An 18902-nucleotide genomic window follows, 5' to 3' on the forward strand; every position below is an offset into this window, starting at 1 on the left:
ATTAATGAATTGTTATTTGAAAAGCATTTACCTTCAAACATAGCCTACCCATAAACACACACAAAACCCCAATGCCAAGTAAACATCTGCTTCCTTATTTCTCAGGATGACCACTGGACAAGTCTGCATGAGAGCAAAGAACCAATGGTATAAGATACAATGAATAGCAACTGAGCACAAAATGTAGTCTAAGGTCATTTTGTAACTCAGGTGCCAGAGACTCAGTCCGCAAATATTGTTTTAATTATGATTTTTTTTTTTTTTTAAATAATAATAATAATTTAATCTAATTTTAAAACTCAATTATTATTTTTCTTTTACAGAAGAACGGGAAAAAATCAGGGTAAGTGTCGACATACAGCTGTTTCAGAGCTGTGTGACAGAAACAGAATAGTGAATATAGACTTTCACCACCAAATAACTCACTTTATTGTGTAAGAAAAGCAAAAAAACATTTTTATTCATACAAAAACACTCAGTACTTTTCGATAAACAAATAAAACGATGCATCCAAACGATAATTACACAGTGTTAACGGAGCTCTCTCTGTGGTCACATGACGTAACTGCACCGCTCTACATGACAACATGTCAGGTTGCTAAGTTAGCTAGTTAGCTAGCTGCACTTAGCGGACCAAATGATGTGGCTCAAAGAAAACCCCGGTTTAGTACGTGCCAGCGATAAGACGACAACGACTTCAGAGAGATGAACCTATTGTGCCAGATAGTGTGAAGACAGCCTCGGACTCAGACGACAGGAAAACGGTAAGTCGGGCCTTCTGGAGCTAGCATGCTAGCGGCGGTTAATACAGTACGGTAAGCTAATTAGCTAGCGTTAAGTGTTCAGCTTGCAGCATCAGCACCAGACACTGCTGCAGGGGTCAGCGTTACACAACACCCAACAAGTCGACTTAATGTCAGTCTTTGTTGTGTCTTTAAAACTTGACACTTAAGCAATGTCCGTGAGCTTTATGCGAAGCTAATAAACATATAATCGGGTGTTAATAACAGAGCTAACGGTAATGTTAGTGCAGCCAGTAACGTTAACGTTCAGACAGACAGGTGGCAAAACGTTGAGTTGTATGCTGCTTATCAACAAGCTCTCTGCTTCACTTCACACCTGTAACTTAGTAAGCGGAGGTGATAGGTGGTGTCACTATGAGGAGGGCCATTCGTGCTCTATATAACAGACATAACGTTAGCCTTGCGTACGCACCAGTGTGTTTTCCCTCACCATTATTTTACTTAAATGAGAATATGTAGTCTAACGTCAGTCCTGTGTCCAAGATTTGTAAACACCTTTGCTCCTGTGACAGACCTTTGTCACTGACACACTCTGAAAAACACAGGTCTGACTAATAACACTAATGCTGGCTCTTATCCAGTGAGTATGCAGATGCGCCACGTCAGGAAACCAGCATGCTATTTTAATTAGGCTAACCTATATTTTATCAGGAATATTCACACTGAGATTCAGCATTTCTTTTACAAGAGAGTCCTGGCCAGGACACCAACATAACAAGTCTCACATAAAAGAAACAAGCAAATTACATTAAACAGTGAATTAGCAGTGTTCAGTACCAGGACATGTGCATTCAGTGGTCAAATAGTCTTTTTGTCCAAACAGTCCTTTTTTATACTCTTCCATTCTTAGTAAATAATCTAGTTTAATAATGGTTTAAGGTGAGGGTGATGAGGGTGCAGACAAAAGACAGGTGGGTCTGAGGTGACCCTGCCTTAAAAACGAATGAGAGCATATGAACATTATATTCCATTTCTGCGAATAGATGCCCCTAAATCCAACACACTAGACCTTCAGAGGCAGTTTGTGTAACATGGCCTTATTATATGCATCCTGAGAAGGGAGACAAATCTATTATTCTAGGCCCTGGACCTGGCACACTTTAATTCAGTGTAACAAGGAATAATGGCTGTGTCTGAATCCACTCCCTATACCGTGTATCATACTTACTGTCTGCGGTTTTATTTGGGAGTCTGAACTGTATACTATTGTGCTCTTACATATCAGTCTGTGATGATATAAAAGTCTCAATTTACTGCAAAATCTTGTCTGTTTTATAGGGAGTTTTACACACAGCACAAAATGTCTGTTATGAACAATTCCTATAGTTTGCCTAGCTATTGATGCAATGATTTGTTTATTGACTTGATTTGGTTTATTTGCTATTGAGAACACCAGTTAATGGCCTGTAACCAATATCTTCTGTGCAGCATTGCCTTCATTTACTGAGCAAAATCCACAAATGAAACAATTTTACTTAAGACTTTTTGCACAAATGTTCTGTAAACAGAAGATTAAGCCGTGTATTTCACATATTGAATTTTCTAGATATAACCAAATACCAGGGATGGGAATCACCAGAGGCCCCCAATGTGATATTATCATAATACTTAGGTCATGATACAATATTATTGAAGTTTTTAATGTTTTCCAATATTCTCAGTATTGGAATAACATATATTGCAATTTATTACCTTTTTTTCAACTGCAGATTAAGAAGAAACTTTGTCAACATTTCTTTTATCTTAAAATTTTCAGTCTGTTTATCTCACGTCAGTCATTATTATTGCAGCAAAATGTATCTAGTGGACTGAAAAGCAATTAATTTTATTGTTCTAGTAGGCTACCAAAAATTTAATTTATATTTGCAATATCATTTATATAATTTACAAAAAGATATTTGGCATCCATGTATTGATACAACATTGCCACGCAAAATATGCTACTATACTGTATTGATTTTTTCCCACTTACCCCTACCAAATGCTTCTTCTAAGTACATTTCTTTATATTTCATAGCCCCATTTTGCTCGGCTTGATCACCTTACAGGCCTATAAACATTGGAACATTGTTAATAGAATTGTATGGCCCACTCACAGGCCTCATCACACCCTTTCCCTGGCTACCTGTGTGGTGGTAAAAGTTGGTGATGTGAAGTGACTTTGGGCATATGAAATGATTAGTATAGTATACTACTAAACTTTAAATGTTTTTTAGCTTTCTAGTAAGAGGCTGACACCTGGGATGCCAAGTGAGAACAGCTGACTAACTGCTAAGCCACACATAAATACCAAAGGCACTCCATGGTCCAGGTTTGGAGTGGGATTTCACTTGTGCCACTGTTACTCATAGTTTGAGGCGCACCATCTCGTCTGCCATATTTCTTTATTAGCACACTCAGTGGAAACAACTCGCACATCCCACACTCATAAGAAGCATCCCTGAAAGATATCTCTCAGCCTTCACACCATTTCCCTCATATCCATCAGCACACTGGCATCCCAGTGGACATGAGTGTATGGATCCACCACAAATGTGTTAAGTGTATTATTGGTTAAGTTGTTCTTGATTAGTGGTTGAGTGAAGAGATTTATTTGTAGTCGCTATATTAGCTCACTTTCATATAATTGTTAATATTTGATGCACATACGTCACATTTGTCATGAAGAACACCTTCTCACTCACCAGCTTGTTATCAAGAGCTTCCTATAAACAATGCCAAGTGGTGTCAGGCTCCAGCAGGACGGACTGCTCAACGGATTGGATAGGCTTCTTTCCGGCTGCAATGTTGGCAACACTTCAGCCAGTATCATACTAGGTTTTAGTGCCATATTAGTTTGTAACAAGACGTGTGGATTACAGTGTAAAAGAAGTCCAAAAACAGTTGTGGATGGAAAAACACAGGCTCTAACTTTACACCATCAATTATTCATAGACTAGAGAAGCCTCACACTTAAAAGGAGTGGCACAGTGACACAAATGTGACCTGCCTCTGAAGTTATAAAAGATGTTTTTCCATAACATTTTGTCACCTACTGTACATACAAAGTCTTTTTTTAGATTGAATAATAGAAAGTACTGTCCTGGCATTAACTAACCTATTCCTACTTTACGTACAAAAAATACTTTCAGGTGGTTTGATTGATTCTTAAATGCCTACATGAGAGCTCAAGGACAACATATAACATAGTATTTTTTTTACTTGTGGCTGATACTACAATATGTGACTTACCCTGTTAGTAAATATAGTACTACTTTTAAATGATTTGGTGATTGATTTTCAGAATAAGTGTAAATGTGAGTATACCTATTTGTATGTTAAATTTAAGACACAGTAGATTAGTTTGTTGATTTTGAAGAAAAATTAAATCATTGGTTTGCTAATTTTCTCTGTATATATTCGCAAGTAAACATTTAAAGTATAAATTGATAAAATGTTCAGACTCATTATTGTGAAAACAGGTACCCCTCTTAAGGTTTTTCCAAAATATTCTTTGTTCAGCAAAACAATATTTCAAGGTATACTGTCACAGTAGCACAGGAGTATACAAAATAGAATTACTGGTGGCTGACTTTCCATTAGCTGCCTTGGTGTCACGGTCCTGCTATACTGTGTGTGCTGGCTCTCTGTCACACTGTCATGGCTCACTGGGACACTTGAGTGGAGCAGAGCTGTCATTAATGTTATTAGTAGCACCTGTGTTTTTCCTACTATGACAAGTCAGCATGTCTGCTGTGAAAGAGGCCCATTTAAAATGAAGTTTTAAAAGTACTTGTATCAGTTGGTGTATGTAATATTTGGTGTTACATTAAGTGAATTGTTTAAAGTTTAAAAAACAAAATGATGTGTGCAACTAACTAAATACACATTTCTGTAATGTGTCACATAATTAACATTTAACATCAGATCCTGCTCAGAACTCATTTTCTGGTTACAGATTGAAACATGGTAAAATTTATTGTGTTGGATGAAATCAGATTCAAAGCACAGTGCAGAATATGGTAACACATGGATGGCTTTGGGGTGAATGTGACAACCATCATAGGACATTTTTTTTAAAAATCACTCATTGCCCATTCTTTCCCAAAATGGGTGGCAGGGCCCCTGGTGTGCCACAAGGCATGACATGTTTTTGACCTACAAAGGCGGGCATGACAGAAATAGTTGGGGAACCATTGCTCTAAACAATATGAGGAAGGATAATAAACGGTTTGAAAATTAAAAAATCCGTTCAGCTTTTTGAAAAGTTGTTTCTATGCTGTCAGTTTAATACCGGCCTTACACCAAACAATTTTTCAAGCGATTTCATTTTGGCAGACAAATTTCCAGTGGTGTGCACTCATGTTATCTCAATTGTTTGATGTAAGGTAGACATAAAACTCAATCCGAGCTGTCTTAGATTAGTCTTTTTCCTGTCTGATTGTTCTGACAAAAATATGCATATTTTATGTTATCCCAAGTTTTCAGTCTTGGCTCATCCAAATAGTGAAGTTCAATGACGTGATCATTGTCAACAACCAATAGCCACACTCTCTCCAGCACCAAACAAGAAGCAGTAAACTGGGTAGACAGTAAACATAGAAGGTAGAGGCAATAATGTTAACAAGTCCCGGTTCTCTTGTGCTCTGGAGAATGAGGAAAAACTGTTGACTTATGGAGTGAACAAGGGTTGGTGTTTTAGCCGGTGTGTATCTGATTCACCTGCTGGCACTTATTTTAGTGAGAAATCTAAATTTTTACCTTTCATTCTAACGGTCTCCTCCTAACCAACAGAGGCTGGTGCCAGTTGAGGCGACAAAATCCAAAATGTAAATTTTTTATCTGTAGGGAATGTATTGATGCTGAATTGGCAAAAATACAGTCAACATATGACCTTTTATCCTGTGTTTCTACAGTTATGTGTTTTTGTGGACATGTCAGGAAATGTTAATATGTCATATTCCTTGAAAGGAGTTTGGAGTTATATTTTTCACCGGAAGCAGCCCAAGGAATAATCTCAAAAGGCTTTTCAAAGTCCTCTGGTGTATGGTAGGCATTAGAAGCATTTTATATTAAACAAGCCAAACTTTGCCTCTTATACACCCCTTACTCTTTGATTAAGCCATCCTACTTGACTTTATCAAAGAGGAAGGAAAAACAAAAGGTCAAGGAATCAAAAAGTTAGCATGTGAGGTGCAGCGACCCTGCTCAATTGTTAATGAACCACAGTGAGGAGCTGTAAAGGTGCTGAGTTTCACTCCTGCAACACCAGTTAGCACAAGTGATGAGGCCCATTAGAGCTTCGGGTGTAACGTGAGAAACAGTTGGTCCCGGGAGTTAAGCTGACACTCTGAGAGGTGTGTGTGACACAACTCTGATATCAGGCTACATAAATCAGATGTGCAAGTCAAGAAGTACTGCCCTGTAGCTGCACAGTAGCATGTGGATGTGTTAATTTGAATAATTGATACGTGTGGCATCAGCCCAATGAAATAGGAGTGATTTCGCCTAATCTCTTATATGCAGTTTAATATATTCTAAATGGTTAGTCAAAACCTATTGAATTGGAGATCTGTGTGCTTTGTGTGGGTGCTGCTGAAGTCAGTGCGGTTTGTAACTCAGCACTTTGGATCGCGGATGTGCTCCTAGCTCCCACTGTTGTCTCCAGGCCCTGCCCACCTGCTCCCAGAGGTGCAGTGGTCAGACTGACACATGAGCTGCTGACATGGTGGCTCACTTTGCACATTTCCCTCTCTCCCCTGGGTTGTCTTGCCAGGCAACGCAGCTCCTCACGCTCCTCATATCTCATTTGTGTGCGCACCTTTTCACTGTTTGCGTTATCAGCACAACCAAAGCTTCTGTGAGCTGTTTTTCTTTTCAAATTTTTTTTTTTCATCAGCCTTTGACACACAATGTTTATTCACACATTTCAGCCCGTGCCATGGCAGCTGGTGTCAGCATACTGAGTGACCTGCCTTACTCCATGAGTGGAGCTCGCAGTGGAGAGATCAGCACAGAAATGGAGACAGGTAGGAGAGCTCTGCCACACAAAAACAACACAAGAAAGCTGATTGATTTTTGTATTTTTTTATTTTGCAAACAAAAGCACATGACTGTAGACTTGAAATGGTTTGATTCCATGTAGATAAATTGTCTTTTTATATCATGTTGAAGTGCTGAAGAAGATATGATTTATAAATCAGACAAGATTTTTTTTTAATGTTGGCTCACAGGGTGACAATTTGCAGGTCAGCTCTAGCATCGGGACAAAACTTTCAGATGAACAAAAGTGATTTATTTATCATTAGAAGATGTTTTTCATGTAGCTGGTTTACTGTAAATTGGAATGTAAGATGGTTATACAGTAGTATACTTCAGACTTGATCACGGGCACAGTAGATTAATTATCTGACAAGGATTGATACTAAAGTATGTTATGATATCCTTATAGGTTAACACCCATCCACGCTATTTACATCAGTGTTAGAAAACATCAGTATCTTTTTAGTAGTAATGCTGTTTATCAGTGTTTTGTTAATAAGCCATCTGTCATCAGGGATGTCACAGGTGTTGTGAAGCATTGTCAGGTCTCTTAAAAACACACAAACATGTCAGTATGGGCTACCCTGATAGGGATTCATGAAGCAAGTGTATTCTCTGCATTTTTTTTTACATATGGCATCAATAATCAATACCTATATGATGTACTCTGAGCTGAAGTTATACTTTTGACAATGTGTCTCCTCTGGAGCGAATTTCTTGGTTTTGAAAAGCATTATGCAAAATAAATCTGTGCTTTTTTAAATTTACCAAATATTAACTCAATAAAGAAAAAGGGAAAAGAAAACTTGATCATAGTAAACTGTTTTATATAATTGAAAATCAATTAACAACCTAAACTACCAACTATGTAACATTAAGTTATGTAAGTAATGAGTGTAAGTGATGAAAACAGTTGGTTACAACCTAAAATAAATGAACATTATAAATGATTTAGTTGTATGTTTTTATAATAATACTGTAGGCCACATAGAGAAAGCCATTTTTGTGGGACTTGGTTACAGAACTGACACTTGGATTTAGCATTTTCCTTCTTCACCACACTTAATGGGATATTCTATAAATATAAATCTATTTGTCAGCTGTAGCTAAGTGATATTTCCCTTTTTGTCCAAATTTTGTCCACAATTTTTACATTTTTCCAGTCTTAATTTCAGAGGAAAAATAGTGTTCCTCGGGTCCTGATTATATGACTATAAGCCAAATTCAAGAAGAGAGGTAGAAACAGAAAAGAAACAAATGGCTGATTTTCAGTGGAATAGATTTTGTGTTCAGTCATCTAAAGGTTTCTGCTGCAGCCCTCTCTCATCTTTGCTGTTTGTTAGTCTGCCTGCTGCTCCCACACACTGAGAGCCAGCAGTATCATTTCACCTTTTGGCTTCAGTTTGATGGAGGACTGGCTGCTGAATGCTCGAGCAGACTTAAAGCACAATGTCAGTATTATAGTTAAATAGTATTGTCTTAAACCAGGTGATACAAGTTGGAACATTGTTACAGCACTTTTGTTATTAATGAAACAAAAGAAGTATACAAAAATATATGTGTTTTTTAAATAAGGCTGTGATATTTTAAAATGTATGTGCCCCATGAAACAACCTAGTATATCCAGCTGGTTCCAGTTTTAAAACTGAATGCCATCAGACAAAATCAATAAGAATTTGTTGCTACATAGATTGTTGATATTTTCTCTTTGTGATTTGTTAATAGAAAAAGGTGAACTCATTCTGAAAATAATCTACAAATGTATTTCTAGAAAAATGCTAGCATGTTTAAAAGGATGTGTCATATTAATATGGTGTTATTCAATCAAATGTCTGATCCCTGTGCGATTAGTGTTATGTAAACCACTTTGCTGTTGAGAGTTAAGTCGTACATGCTCTGTGTCCAGGGCTGTACGCCACCAGATGCGTGGCCTTTTAAGCAAGCAAGTACAGCATTTTCCTCTTTCATTTACAAGCTGCCTGCCTCAGATCAATGTGGTGTGTGTGTGTGTGTGTGTGTGTGTGTGTGTGTGTGTGTGTGCGCGCAACATTCGCCCCCATCTACCTCCCACTGACGACTTTGGAGATGGTTGTCATGGTGACACTTCAAATGCTGCTGATGAACTGATGGGTTGTATTTGCCTCTCTTTGCCAACGGGTCATTGTCGTGTGATGATTCACCGTAGGCACTGAGCTGTGGAGCTTTTGTTAGTAAAGAGACTCTCGCAGTGCAGGCAGCAACACAGTCCGCACTCTGAGATGCAGCGGCACCGAGGACGCCACTCTGTAACCGGGGAGATGATGGGCAGCATGAGGAGGCACAGCCGCAGGCACTCAGCCTCGGACGTCCTGCTGAAGGTCCTGCAGCGCAGACGCAACTCTGCCCTTGAGATCCTCTCCTCCTCCTTCCACCGAGTCATGGTGGCTGTCAGCGTGAACCAGCCTCAGCCTCCCACCGAATACAGGATCAGGAGATGTAACGGCACTGGAGAAATATGACTTGACAAGGAAAGCATGCACTCAGCACTAATGAGTCTTGTCAAATTATTCTTATGTTTCTTTTTTTTCCCTGTTTTTTCTGTAGCCAATACTAGGGTCCCCACAGCAAAGTACACCAAGATGGGGGAGACCTTGAGGCATGTCATCCCCGGTCACATGCAGTGCTCCATGGCCTGTGGAGGGAAAGCCTGTAAATATGAGAACCCCTCTCGCTGGAGTGATGAGGAGCAAGCCGTCAAAGGACTCTACTCGTCCTGGTACATTTGCCAGTCTTACCACTAGCTTTCACACAGACCTCAGTGTTAATGTACTTTACCTCTCAGTGCTGTGCTCGATCTGTGTGGGTCACTGAAGTCCACATCAATAATTACATAAAAAAGCCAATACATTTGTTCTTGTTTTGTTATGCAGTATGATCTGGTGGTAAAATGGAATCATTGAACAAGGGAGAGCTTTAGTTTAACTGCATCAGTGTGTTTGCAGGGTCATTTAATATCTCTTTTTCTAAGGGTCTTTAAAGCTGTGTTTAACTTGCTAAACGGTCCTAATTCAATTTAATTTTTTATGATTTTGCTGTATATACCACACCTCCCCCTAACTTGTCATATTCTCCACTTACAGGATTACTGACAACTTGCTAGCTATGGCAAGGCCTTCCACTGAAATCATAGAGAAATATAATATAATTGAACAGTTTCAAAGGTACAGTAGTCTCCCTCTTTCATCCCTCATTTTGTTTATTTGATTCTTTATTAACATTTAGATTAACAGTGAAATGGAGGTTGGTTGTTGTCAGTGCTCACGTGCAGTGCTGTGATGTCATGTTGTGTTGATTTGTGGTGATCTGTACGCTGACACAGACCTGTTGCTGTGCTCAGGTGTGGTTTGAAGACGATTATTAACCTGCAGCGGCCTGGAGAACACGCCAGCTGTGGCAACCCACTGGAGCAGGAGAGCGGTTTCACGTATCGACCTGAAACCTTCATGGAGGCAGGCGGTGAGTGTCTATATCCACCCTCAGCAACACATACTGAAGAATCCCTAAACACAGGACACAAACCAATAAACATATCAAGTTGTAGTTCAGAAATACAGATCAGGTGATTTTGACTGTAATAAACATGAACTAAATGAAGGAATGTGTTCTGAAGATGAATGTGATGGGACTGATCTGATATAGTTACAGGGACATGCTCACAATACATTGTATTTCACAAGAAGCCTAAACATCTAAGAGTAATATTTAGACTTACCTCCTGCTACATGTAACTGTTGCTTATGTAAGTGGTAACTGTCAAAAACTCAAGGAAAAGAAGTTCTGCACTTTAGCAGCTTAATTACAACAATTAAAATGTAGCAAAAAGCGCTAGCTAGCTAACAACTATCCATAAACTAACACAGACACATGGATGCTTTACATTAATGAACTACGAGCAAGATTTTAGCATCTTCACAGGTTCCCTCACCCAAACACAGCATCAAGTGGTTGAATCGATGAGAAGCTTGTTGTGCTTCTATATGATCCAGCTTCCACTGTTACAGGGGCCAGCTTACTGACGTAGTCACACTGTGGGAGGAGTAGAGCTTATCTTTGCATTTTGAAGCGACAGATGCATTTCCACCTTTCCAACATGTGGCTAAAGTGCGTTTTGATCATATTTCTGTCAGCTGTGAAGTGTAGTGGCCTGAGGGTGTTTACATTGTTGATTGCTGTCTGATTGGACGTTACTAGCGATGTTTCCTGGCAACCAGTTTTCATTGCTTCATTCATTCAAACCTGTATTTATGACTCGGGGAATCATTTGAGGTAGACCTTCATTTTCACATTTGCCGAGCATTAACAAAGACATGAAACAAACAAGCAATCAATAAGAAAAGCAATTAAAATAAGTTAAAACAGGGGCGACCTGTAGCTCACCTGGTAGAGTGTGCGCCTCAGGTAGGCTGAGTCCTTGCAGCGGTCTGTGTGTCTTCTCCCTTCTTTCTGCCCCCCCCCTTCCTGTCATTCTCAAGTTGTCCTATAATAAAAAAGGCAAAATCCTGGAAAATAATCTTTAAAAAAAAGTTAAAACATTCAATCAATCAATAAGTAAACCAGTTAAAATGGAAATACAATCACACAAACAAAATCAGTTAAACAGTAACAAGCTGATAGTGGTTATTAAGTATAAGCCCAAAGCATCTAAGGGACATAATGATGTTCAGTGTTAGGTCATGTTGCAACAGATTACACGAGTCTGCTGCAGTAATTCTTAAAGCGGTCTTTCCATGATCCCTCATGGCATGAGGTACCTGATGAACCAGCCAGTCACTGGAGCTCTTTCCACATTATTTTGTACAAGACAAAGAAGTCACTGACTAGAGTATAGCGATAGAAAATGAGTCTCTATGGAAGACATTTCATTTGTATTTTATAATTGTACATCAGAATTTGCAGCAGTAAAGAGGGTATTTGGTGAGGGATGAAGGTAGATTTAACATTTTCCCCAGACCATCAATGTTTGTGTTTTGCCCCTCATCAAGAACGGATGTGACCCCTAGTAACCAAGTCATTAACAAGGGATTCCACATATGTTATGTCTTTGGAGGGTGACAGTCTTGATTCTCCTTCCTAACAAGCTCTCCTGAGATCTTTACCCAAGTAACCTCATCAAAGCATGAGCTGCATTTTCAATGGTGCTTTCTGTCATTTGACACTCGGTAAAGACTGCAGTATGTAAACAATGGCTTGTTATTTTGCTGTACGTCTTTATCATGCAGTCCCTCAGTGTAGACATTTCATCAAAAAAAAAAAAAAGAAATCCAGCTCTGTAGCCCCTTTCAGACATGATGCTCTTTATGTAAATATAATGGCAATTTAATATGACAGTTTCATGTCTGAATAAGCACTGAGTTAGAGCTATGATTTGGCCCAAAAAAAATCAGGCCTGACCCAACATGGACCCACGTAGTTTCTGTCCAAGCCTCTCAGAGCCCGAACCATAACAGTAATTTCTGGCCCAAGCCAGATTAAAAACCTCCATTTCCATTGTAAATGTTTTTAGTATTAAAACATTTATTACAGGCCAAAGTCAGCTTAATGTTTTTCAGTGCACTATAGACATTTTTGACACAAACTCCAGCATACACCGTCTCCTGATGTTCAGCACTGCCCAAAAACTGTCAAATGCCATATATATTATATAGAGATTATATAAAATTTATCCTCATTAATGAGAGGCAGGAGTTGGGATGGGTTAATGCCAGCACAGTCCTTACATTACACAGACTTAAAGGTATGCACTTATCCATTAAAGTCTGTTTCCAGGTGTTGGAGAGCTCTACAGCATATGTGAAACAAGTAAAAGAAAGCCATGAGTGTGTCCAGAGGGAGCTGTGTGAAGTCTGATTATGTCACTTGAGTCGGCATCAGTTGGGGCTGAAGACTACAAGTTTTAAAAGTAAAAAACAGAGGAACATTGTAAAAGAAAAAAGACAGTATCTCTGCTTCTGTTGCATCAATTTTGATTCATTTTACTGATCATCATGTGCCTGATCATGGTATAGGAAAGCACCGCTACACTGGAGGGGTACTCTTTTAATGTCAAACCCACTTAATCTTTTAATAGATAGATTAACTCAACAGTGTTCCATTTTATAATGTCTAAAAAAAGACTTAAGTAGATACTGTGAGCTCTGAATTTTTCGGGCTTTGTGTATTTCAGTTTATTACTACAACTTTGGGTGGAAGGATTATGGCGTGGCATCTCTGACTACAATCCTTGACATGGTGAAAGTCATGTCATTTGCTGTCCAGGAGGGGAAAATGGCGGTCCACTGCCATGCCGGTCTTGGAAGAACAGGTTTGTAACACTGGCAATTTGGCATTGCTTAAATCCGAATCGCTTATAAAATAATAGGTTTGTATTTTCTTTTATTTTTCATCATGTAGGTGTGTTGTTGGCTTGTTACTTGGTTTTCACGTCCCGGATGAGCGCTGACCAAGCCATCCTGTTTGTGCGAGCCAAGAGACCCAACTCCATCCAGACCCGAGGCCAGCTGCTGTGCGTCAGGGAGTTCGCCCAGTTCCTAGTTCCTCTCCGAAGCGTCTTCTCCTGTGCAGAACCCAAAGCAAGTGCGGTCACCTTGTCCCAGTATCTTACTCGGCAGCGCCACCTGCTGCACGGCTACGAGGCTCGACAGATGAAGAACGTGCCAAAGATCGTCCAGCTGGTGTGCAGGCTCCTCGTCGACATTGCCGCCAACAGACAGGTGGTGATCGAGGAGGAGTGGTTGGAGATCCCTGACCTCACAGCTGAGGTGGAGAAGACCGTGTCCCAGCAGGCCCTTCAGCAGCTCGGAAAGGAGATGAGGGGGAAGGGGATTCCTGTTCCACCTTGTTCATCTAATCCTCTCAGTCCAACTGCTCTGCAGTCCAGACCTCTTCATGATCAGCCTCTTGTCAGTGATAATGAGCTCGACCCTCTGTGGAGGCAGCAGAATGTAGAAAGCCCTCTGCCGTCCTCCCTGTCCAACAACAGGAGCCTCAGTTACAGCGACTCGGTCCTTGACAAACTTGGATCACAGCATTTAGGAGACCTGAAGAGCAACAAACCAATAAACTACCTGATCAAACATTCTTTGTCTCACAGCAGCCTTACAGTCTCAGTCCCTCCCAGATTTTATGACCTCTCTCCTCAGGACATTATCCGCAGGATTCAGGACCCCAATACAGACGCAAAGCAAAACAGGGGATCCCCCTCATCAAAAAAGCAACTATACAGGGGGCATCAGAGTTTGTCTTTAGATCTGTCAGAGCAGAGAAGAAGATCTCACTGTAACACCTCCCTGCCAGCCTTATCAAACAAGAGCAAACTGGTAACCAGTGAGGAGCAGCTCGGTGTGGATGTGTCAGCAGGTGATGCACCCAGAGAGATTCCCTTCATTACCCTCCAGTCTGAGCTCTCCCCAGAGAGCAGGCGCCTGCTGGTGGCCAGAGCTCTGGCCATGGATCTGACAGACAAGGAGTTTACCTTGAAGGTCTCAATGTGGCAGGTAGTGTACCCCATCAAATACTCTCAAATATACCATGTAGTAACATGTAGTGATACAAAAATACTCCTGTAAAACCATAACATGTTGTATAGACACTCCTATTTTTATACGAATTAGACACACATGATATACAGTAATGTGTTTAACAGTGAACTTTGGAAGTGCTGGCAGGTGAAATTATTTTACTGTTGGACACGGCCGGGTGAGCAGTTTCCCCTTAAGCTAAGCAAACTGGCTGCTGTTTCTTGCTTCATATACATAACAGACAGACATAAGAGTGTATCTATCCCCTCATGTAACTCAGAAAGAAAGCGAATAAGCATTTGTCCTAAAATTTTAAGCAATTCCTTTAATGCCAGTAAATCATTTCTTCATATAGATATATTGATGAGACCACCAGCTTCTGTTTGTCATGTCTGCTGGTGTGCTACCATGTCAGATTTCATGGGGTACCTGTTGCATTCCTTTAAAGAAATACTTTACCCCTCAAATAATCATTTGTATATCAATTACTCACCCTGTGTTATGTTAAATTCATGAAGAAAACTGTTTGTCACTCATGCCTCCAGTGAATGAAGAGTCCAGAAACTGAATTTGATGAAATTATTGATGAAGTCATAGGCATCCGTGTTAAACAACAGCAAAACTATATAAAAACATCTGTTTACAACTCTCATACAACATGTGCACTATAATCCAAGTCTCATTGTTCAAACTGTATACTCAATACTTCCCAAACAGACAGCCTTTTCTGTGGAACTTAAAAACTTCAGACAGTAATTTAACCTTGCTGAACATGGGTGCTGTTGGTCTTCAACTGCCTAGATCGGTTTGTTTGTTATTTTTTGACTTTGGTGTTTTAAAGGATTAGTTCAGATTCAGCAAAGTCACACAGTAACACAAACTGACTGATTGAGGCAGCGGTAGCCCAGCAGCTTTAAAGAGAGCATAAGCTCTCTTAGAGATAAGCCCTATCCTATTCCTATTTTGGTTGCACAATGGTTCATGCACTTCCTTTGTGCGGTAAATCGAGCCTTCCTTTTCCCAAGAGATCATATCCAGTGGCAGACTGAGTTGCAGGGAATGGTAGGGAACCAATCTAAACACCGATGGTGTCATTATTCTTAAGCTATCACATTGTGCAACCGACATGTACTTCATAATGATAAGTTAGAGCAAAAAATAATCCTTTAATGACATCATAATTAACTCAGAGATGTTTTCCTACAATGACATCACTTACTGTTGCACACCAGGTTCCTTATATCATGCAAGCTGCCTTTAAGTGTCTGGTCATGTCTGAATAAAGCTGTAAGGAGCATTTAAGTAAGTCAACAGTATCTGAGTTCCAAAAGCTATTTTATTTCATGACAGGCAGCAGTGTTACATATCCCATGTCTGAAAAAGGCTAAAGTAAAACTGGTGATCACATCGGCCAGTCACAGGAGGTCACTTAATCTAGAGCTGCAAAAGAGGCACTCCCTCTTTTCACTGAGCCATGTGGCATTGCTCAGCTCTTCAGCTAATGTTCTGAGTAAAAAATATCTTTTCCACAGTTCAGTGTGTGTTATGTAAGTTCATGTAATGCAGCATAAATTCAGAGCTACCATGTATCACATCCCCTTATAGACTGTGCTCATTGTTTATTAATGAACAGACAGATCCATAACTTGAGGACATTTTCAGTCCGTTGTTCTCCCTGATGTAAAGCTGCATTTCTTGCCTAGTGAAGCTTCATTTCGATCAGTTTATCGTCAGAGTGCTGTTTGTTGTGATGTGCAGACGGAGCTGAACTCCAGAGAGGGAGCGTGGGAGAGGCTGTGTATGGAGAGAGATCCTGTGGTCCTGTCCAGTCTGATGTGGTCGTGGCTGGAGCAGCTCAAGGATCCAGTCATCAGCAGTGAGGATGTAAAAGCACTCAGTGAGAAGAATGTAAACCCACAGAACGCCCTCGACTCACTGGAAAAGGTAGCTGGGTTACGTATCTGCCACACCATCCATCTCTGAAGCAAACAGTAATAACAGACGCTGACACTGTGTAACAAAGTGTCCAGTAACACTGTAAAACTAATTATAATCCTGGTGATTTGCATATTTAAATGCTGTTTTAATTGTGGGTGGCACTTTTTTGATGAACAAGCCCATATTGATGCTTTTTAATACACTCTGGCACCTTATTGACATGCAAAGTACAAAAAAATGTATCACTTTATTGTCATTGCGAATTAGAAAATGGTTGACAGCGACGTCACTACTAGTTATGACTCACATATTTAAAGCAGTTTGAATCCAAGGCCATCACTTGGCTTGTCATTGGACTGTCTTTTATTCATATGATGTGACACTGTCATTGCTTTTATAAGAAGTGTGAAAATGTTGCCATGTAATCTGATAGCATGGTACATCCTTCTCCTTCCTGCTGCCAGGACCACAGACTCACTTTGCTGTGTATCCTTGACTGTGCTGCTCATCTCCTGCCAACACCTGAAGAAGTGGAGACTAGTTTTCTCAACCAGTTAATAAAAGTGTTTACGAAGGTGAGTATTAACAAACAGTTTATACTTAGTGTATTAACGTGTTTTACGTGCAGGAATTAGGTCAATCAGCTGCTCCATCAGTTGATTGGCTGTTTGAGATCAACTGATGGAGCTGGGATGTGAGCTCAGCTTGACATTGTGTCCTGCCTGAAGTAACACTATGCTCAATTTTTCTTTTTTTCTTCAGATTGACCCTGCCGCGGAGAAGAACGAGTCTTTATACAAGACACTGAAAGCAATCCTGACTCCCATTCTCCATGAGCTGTGTGACAAAGCTGTGGAGGAGAATGAAGACTCCTGATGCAGCCTCAACAGGACCAGCCTGACAAGAGGAAGACTCACAAACGGGGTTCCACTCGCATTTTTTGGGCATTACTGTATTTAAAGCCAGTTCTTTGCATCAGATACTGCTGAGATCTGCCAATCTGTAGTCTTTCTAGATATTTGAAGACCATGTAAAGTGGTTTAGCATTTCATTTTTTCCTTTAAAGTTCTTAATAGACTCTAAGCACTGCCATTCTCTCTGTTAATGTGCCACTGTGCTCACTTTGAACGCATTTGTTTGTCATCCGTTGTATTGTAATATTTCCGAGGGACTAGATGTTGCTTTTATTACAGAACTGTTAGCTAGCAGGAAAATGACTGAGAAACGTTCTCATGATGTTGATGTAATGTTATTTAAATGTGTAACTCAGCTTTCAAAGCTGTTATTTCTTATTTAAACCAAAATATGTTTTTACACTGTGCAGATGCTACGATGTGTCTTATTTATTCCAATCTTTGAAATGCAGCAGTTAGTTTAATGACTATAGCCTGACGACAAGTTGTGAGGTTGCTTTGTTTATGTAGAATGTAAAGTGTTTTCTTAGAGTCAAATGCAAACTGTGGCCACTGTTATGGCAATGCAAATTCGACAGGCCACAGTGCATTTGCTTTTTCAATCAATTTTTATCTTAATACTGTGTGTACCAAAAAACCTCTCACTGCACTGTTCTGTTGTACATGCATTTGTCGAACATCAATCTGCCTCCACTGTTGCATCTAGCAAAATGCTGTCTGCCTCAACTGAAATGGCCTCTGCTTGGACTCTGTCATGCTGCTGTGTGTAACGTCACCTTGCCTATGTGTGTGTGTGTGTGTGTATGTGTGTAGCCGTTGAGACGAGTCAGTGGCCACCTCTCACCTCATATATGGGTACAGTGTAATGTAGATCTGCTGACACTCGTGAATGTGGATCACTGATGATGATAATAATGATATGAAGGACATGAGACGTCATACTGTGGCGAATTTTCAATAAGCACTATTTTTTCATTGTTACAACGGCCTACTTCTTACAGAATTAAACACAACTTACTGCAAGCTATGTGAAGAGTGTGTGTGAGTCTTTTTATGGAGGTCTATCACTTACCTGCAGCTGAACATACAACTCAGGCAGAAAGGAAAGTGTGCCCCCTGGTGTTGACACAGTAGTCAAACATCCAAACCCATTTCATTTCAAACAAGTATTGACTGTGTGAACATAATAAATAAAAAAATATATTATTATTATTAACTATTATATAATATTAAAAATAAATAATAAAAGAAATCCAACATCCTTTAACAAATACTGTCAAGAGGAGGAGTTGAACACCTCGTTATTAACTGCGGGAAATATCAAAGAAAGGGGGATCTATAACATTTTGTATAAGAAAGCAAATCACAAATCAAGCTGGCGGCTTTTTCTGCACATGGATATATTTACACTGCTCAAAAAAATTTACGGAACTCTTAATGGTCACAGTATAACAGGATAACAACTCAGTTAAACTTCAGGAATGGCAATCTGTCCATTTAGGAAGCACAAGTGATTGTGAATCAGTTTCACCTGCTTTGATGCAAATAAAAGTGACAGCAGGTGCAATGTAGAGGCAAAAGCAAGACAACTCCCATAAAGGGAATGGTTTCACATCTGGTGGCCACAGACAGTTGCTCTCTCCTTATCCTTCCTGACTGATTCTTCTCTA

The 18902-nt window shown here is 39.8% G+C and overlaps 1 protein-coding gene across 2 annotated transcripts; it reads left to right on the forward strand.

Moving 5' to 3' along the window:
- The first annotated feature begins 472 nt into the window (after nt 1–472).
- On the forward strand, nt 473–18290 carry ptpdc1a (protein tyrosine phosphatase domain containing 1a). 2 transcript variants are annotated; one of them, XM_050038956.1, is made up of 10 exons: nt 473–764; nt 6716–6811; nt 9408–9579; nt 9944–10024; nt 10183–10319; nt 13027–13164; nt 13254–14356; nt 16139–16324; nt 16783–16893; nt 17081–18290. In XM_050038956.1, exons 2-10 carry the CDS (start codon nt 6724–6726, stop codon nt 17192–17194), a joined length of 2130 nt encoding a protein of 709 aa, XP_049894913.1. In that variant the 5' UTR covers nt 473–764; nt 6716–6723; the 3' UTR covers nt 17195–18290. The 2 variants fall into 2 exon arrangements, with proteins under 2 accessions (XP_049894913.1, XP_049894914.1); XM_050038957.1 differs by having other exon boundaries at nt 477–764; nt 10201–10319; nt 17081–18289.
- The last annotated feature ends 612 nt before the right edge of the window (nt 18291–18902 follow it).

This window comes from Epinephelus moara, chromosome 24, assembly GCF_006386435.1.
Source record: "Epinephelus moara isolate mb chromosome 24, YSFRI_EMoa_1.0, whole genome shotgun sequence".
Lineage (NCBI taxonomy): Eukaryota > Metazoa > Chordata > Actinopteri > Perciformes > Serranidae > Epinephelus > Epinephelus moara.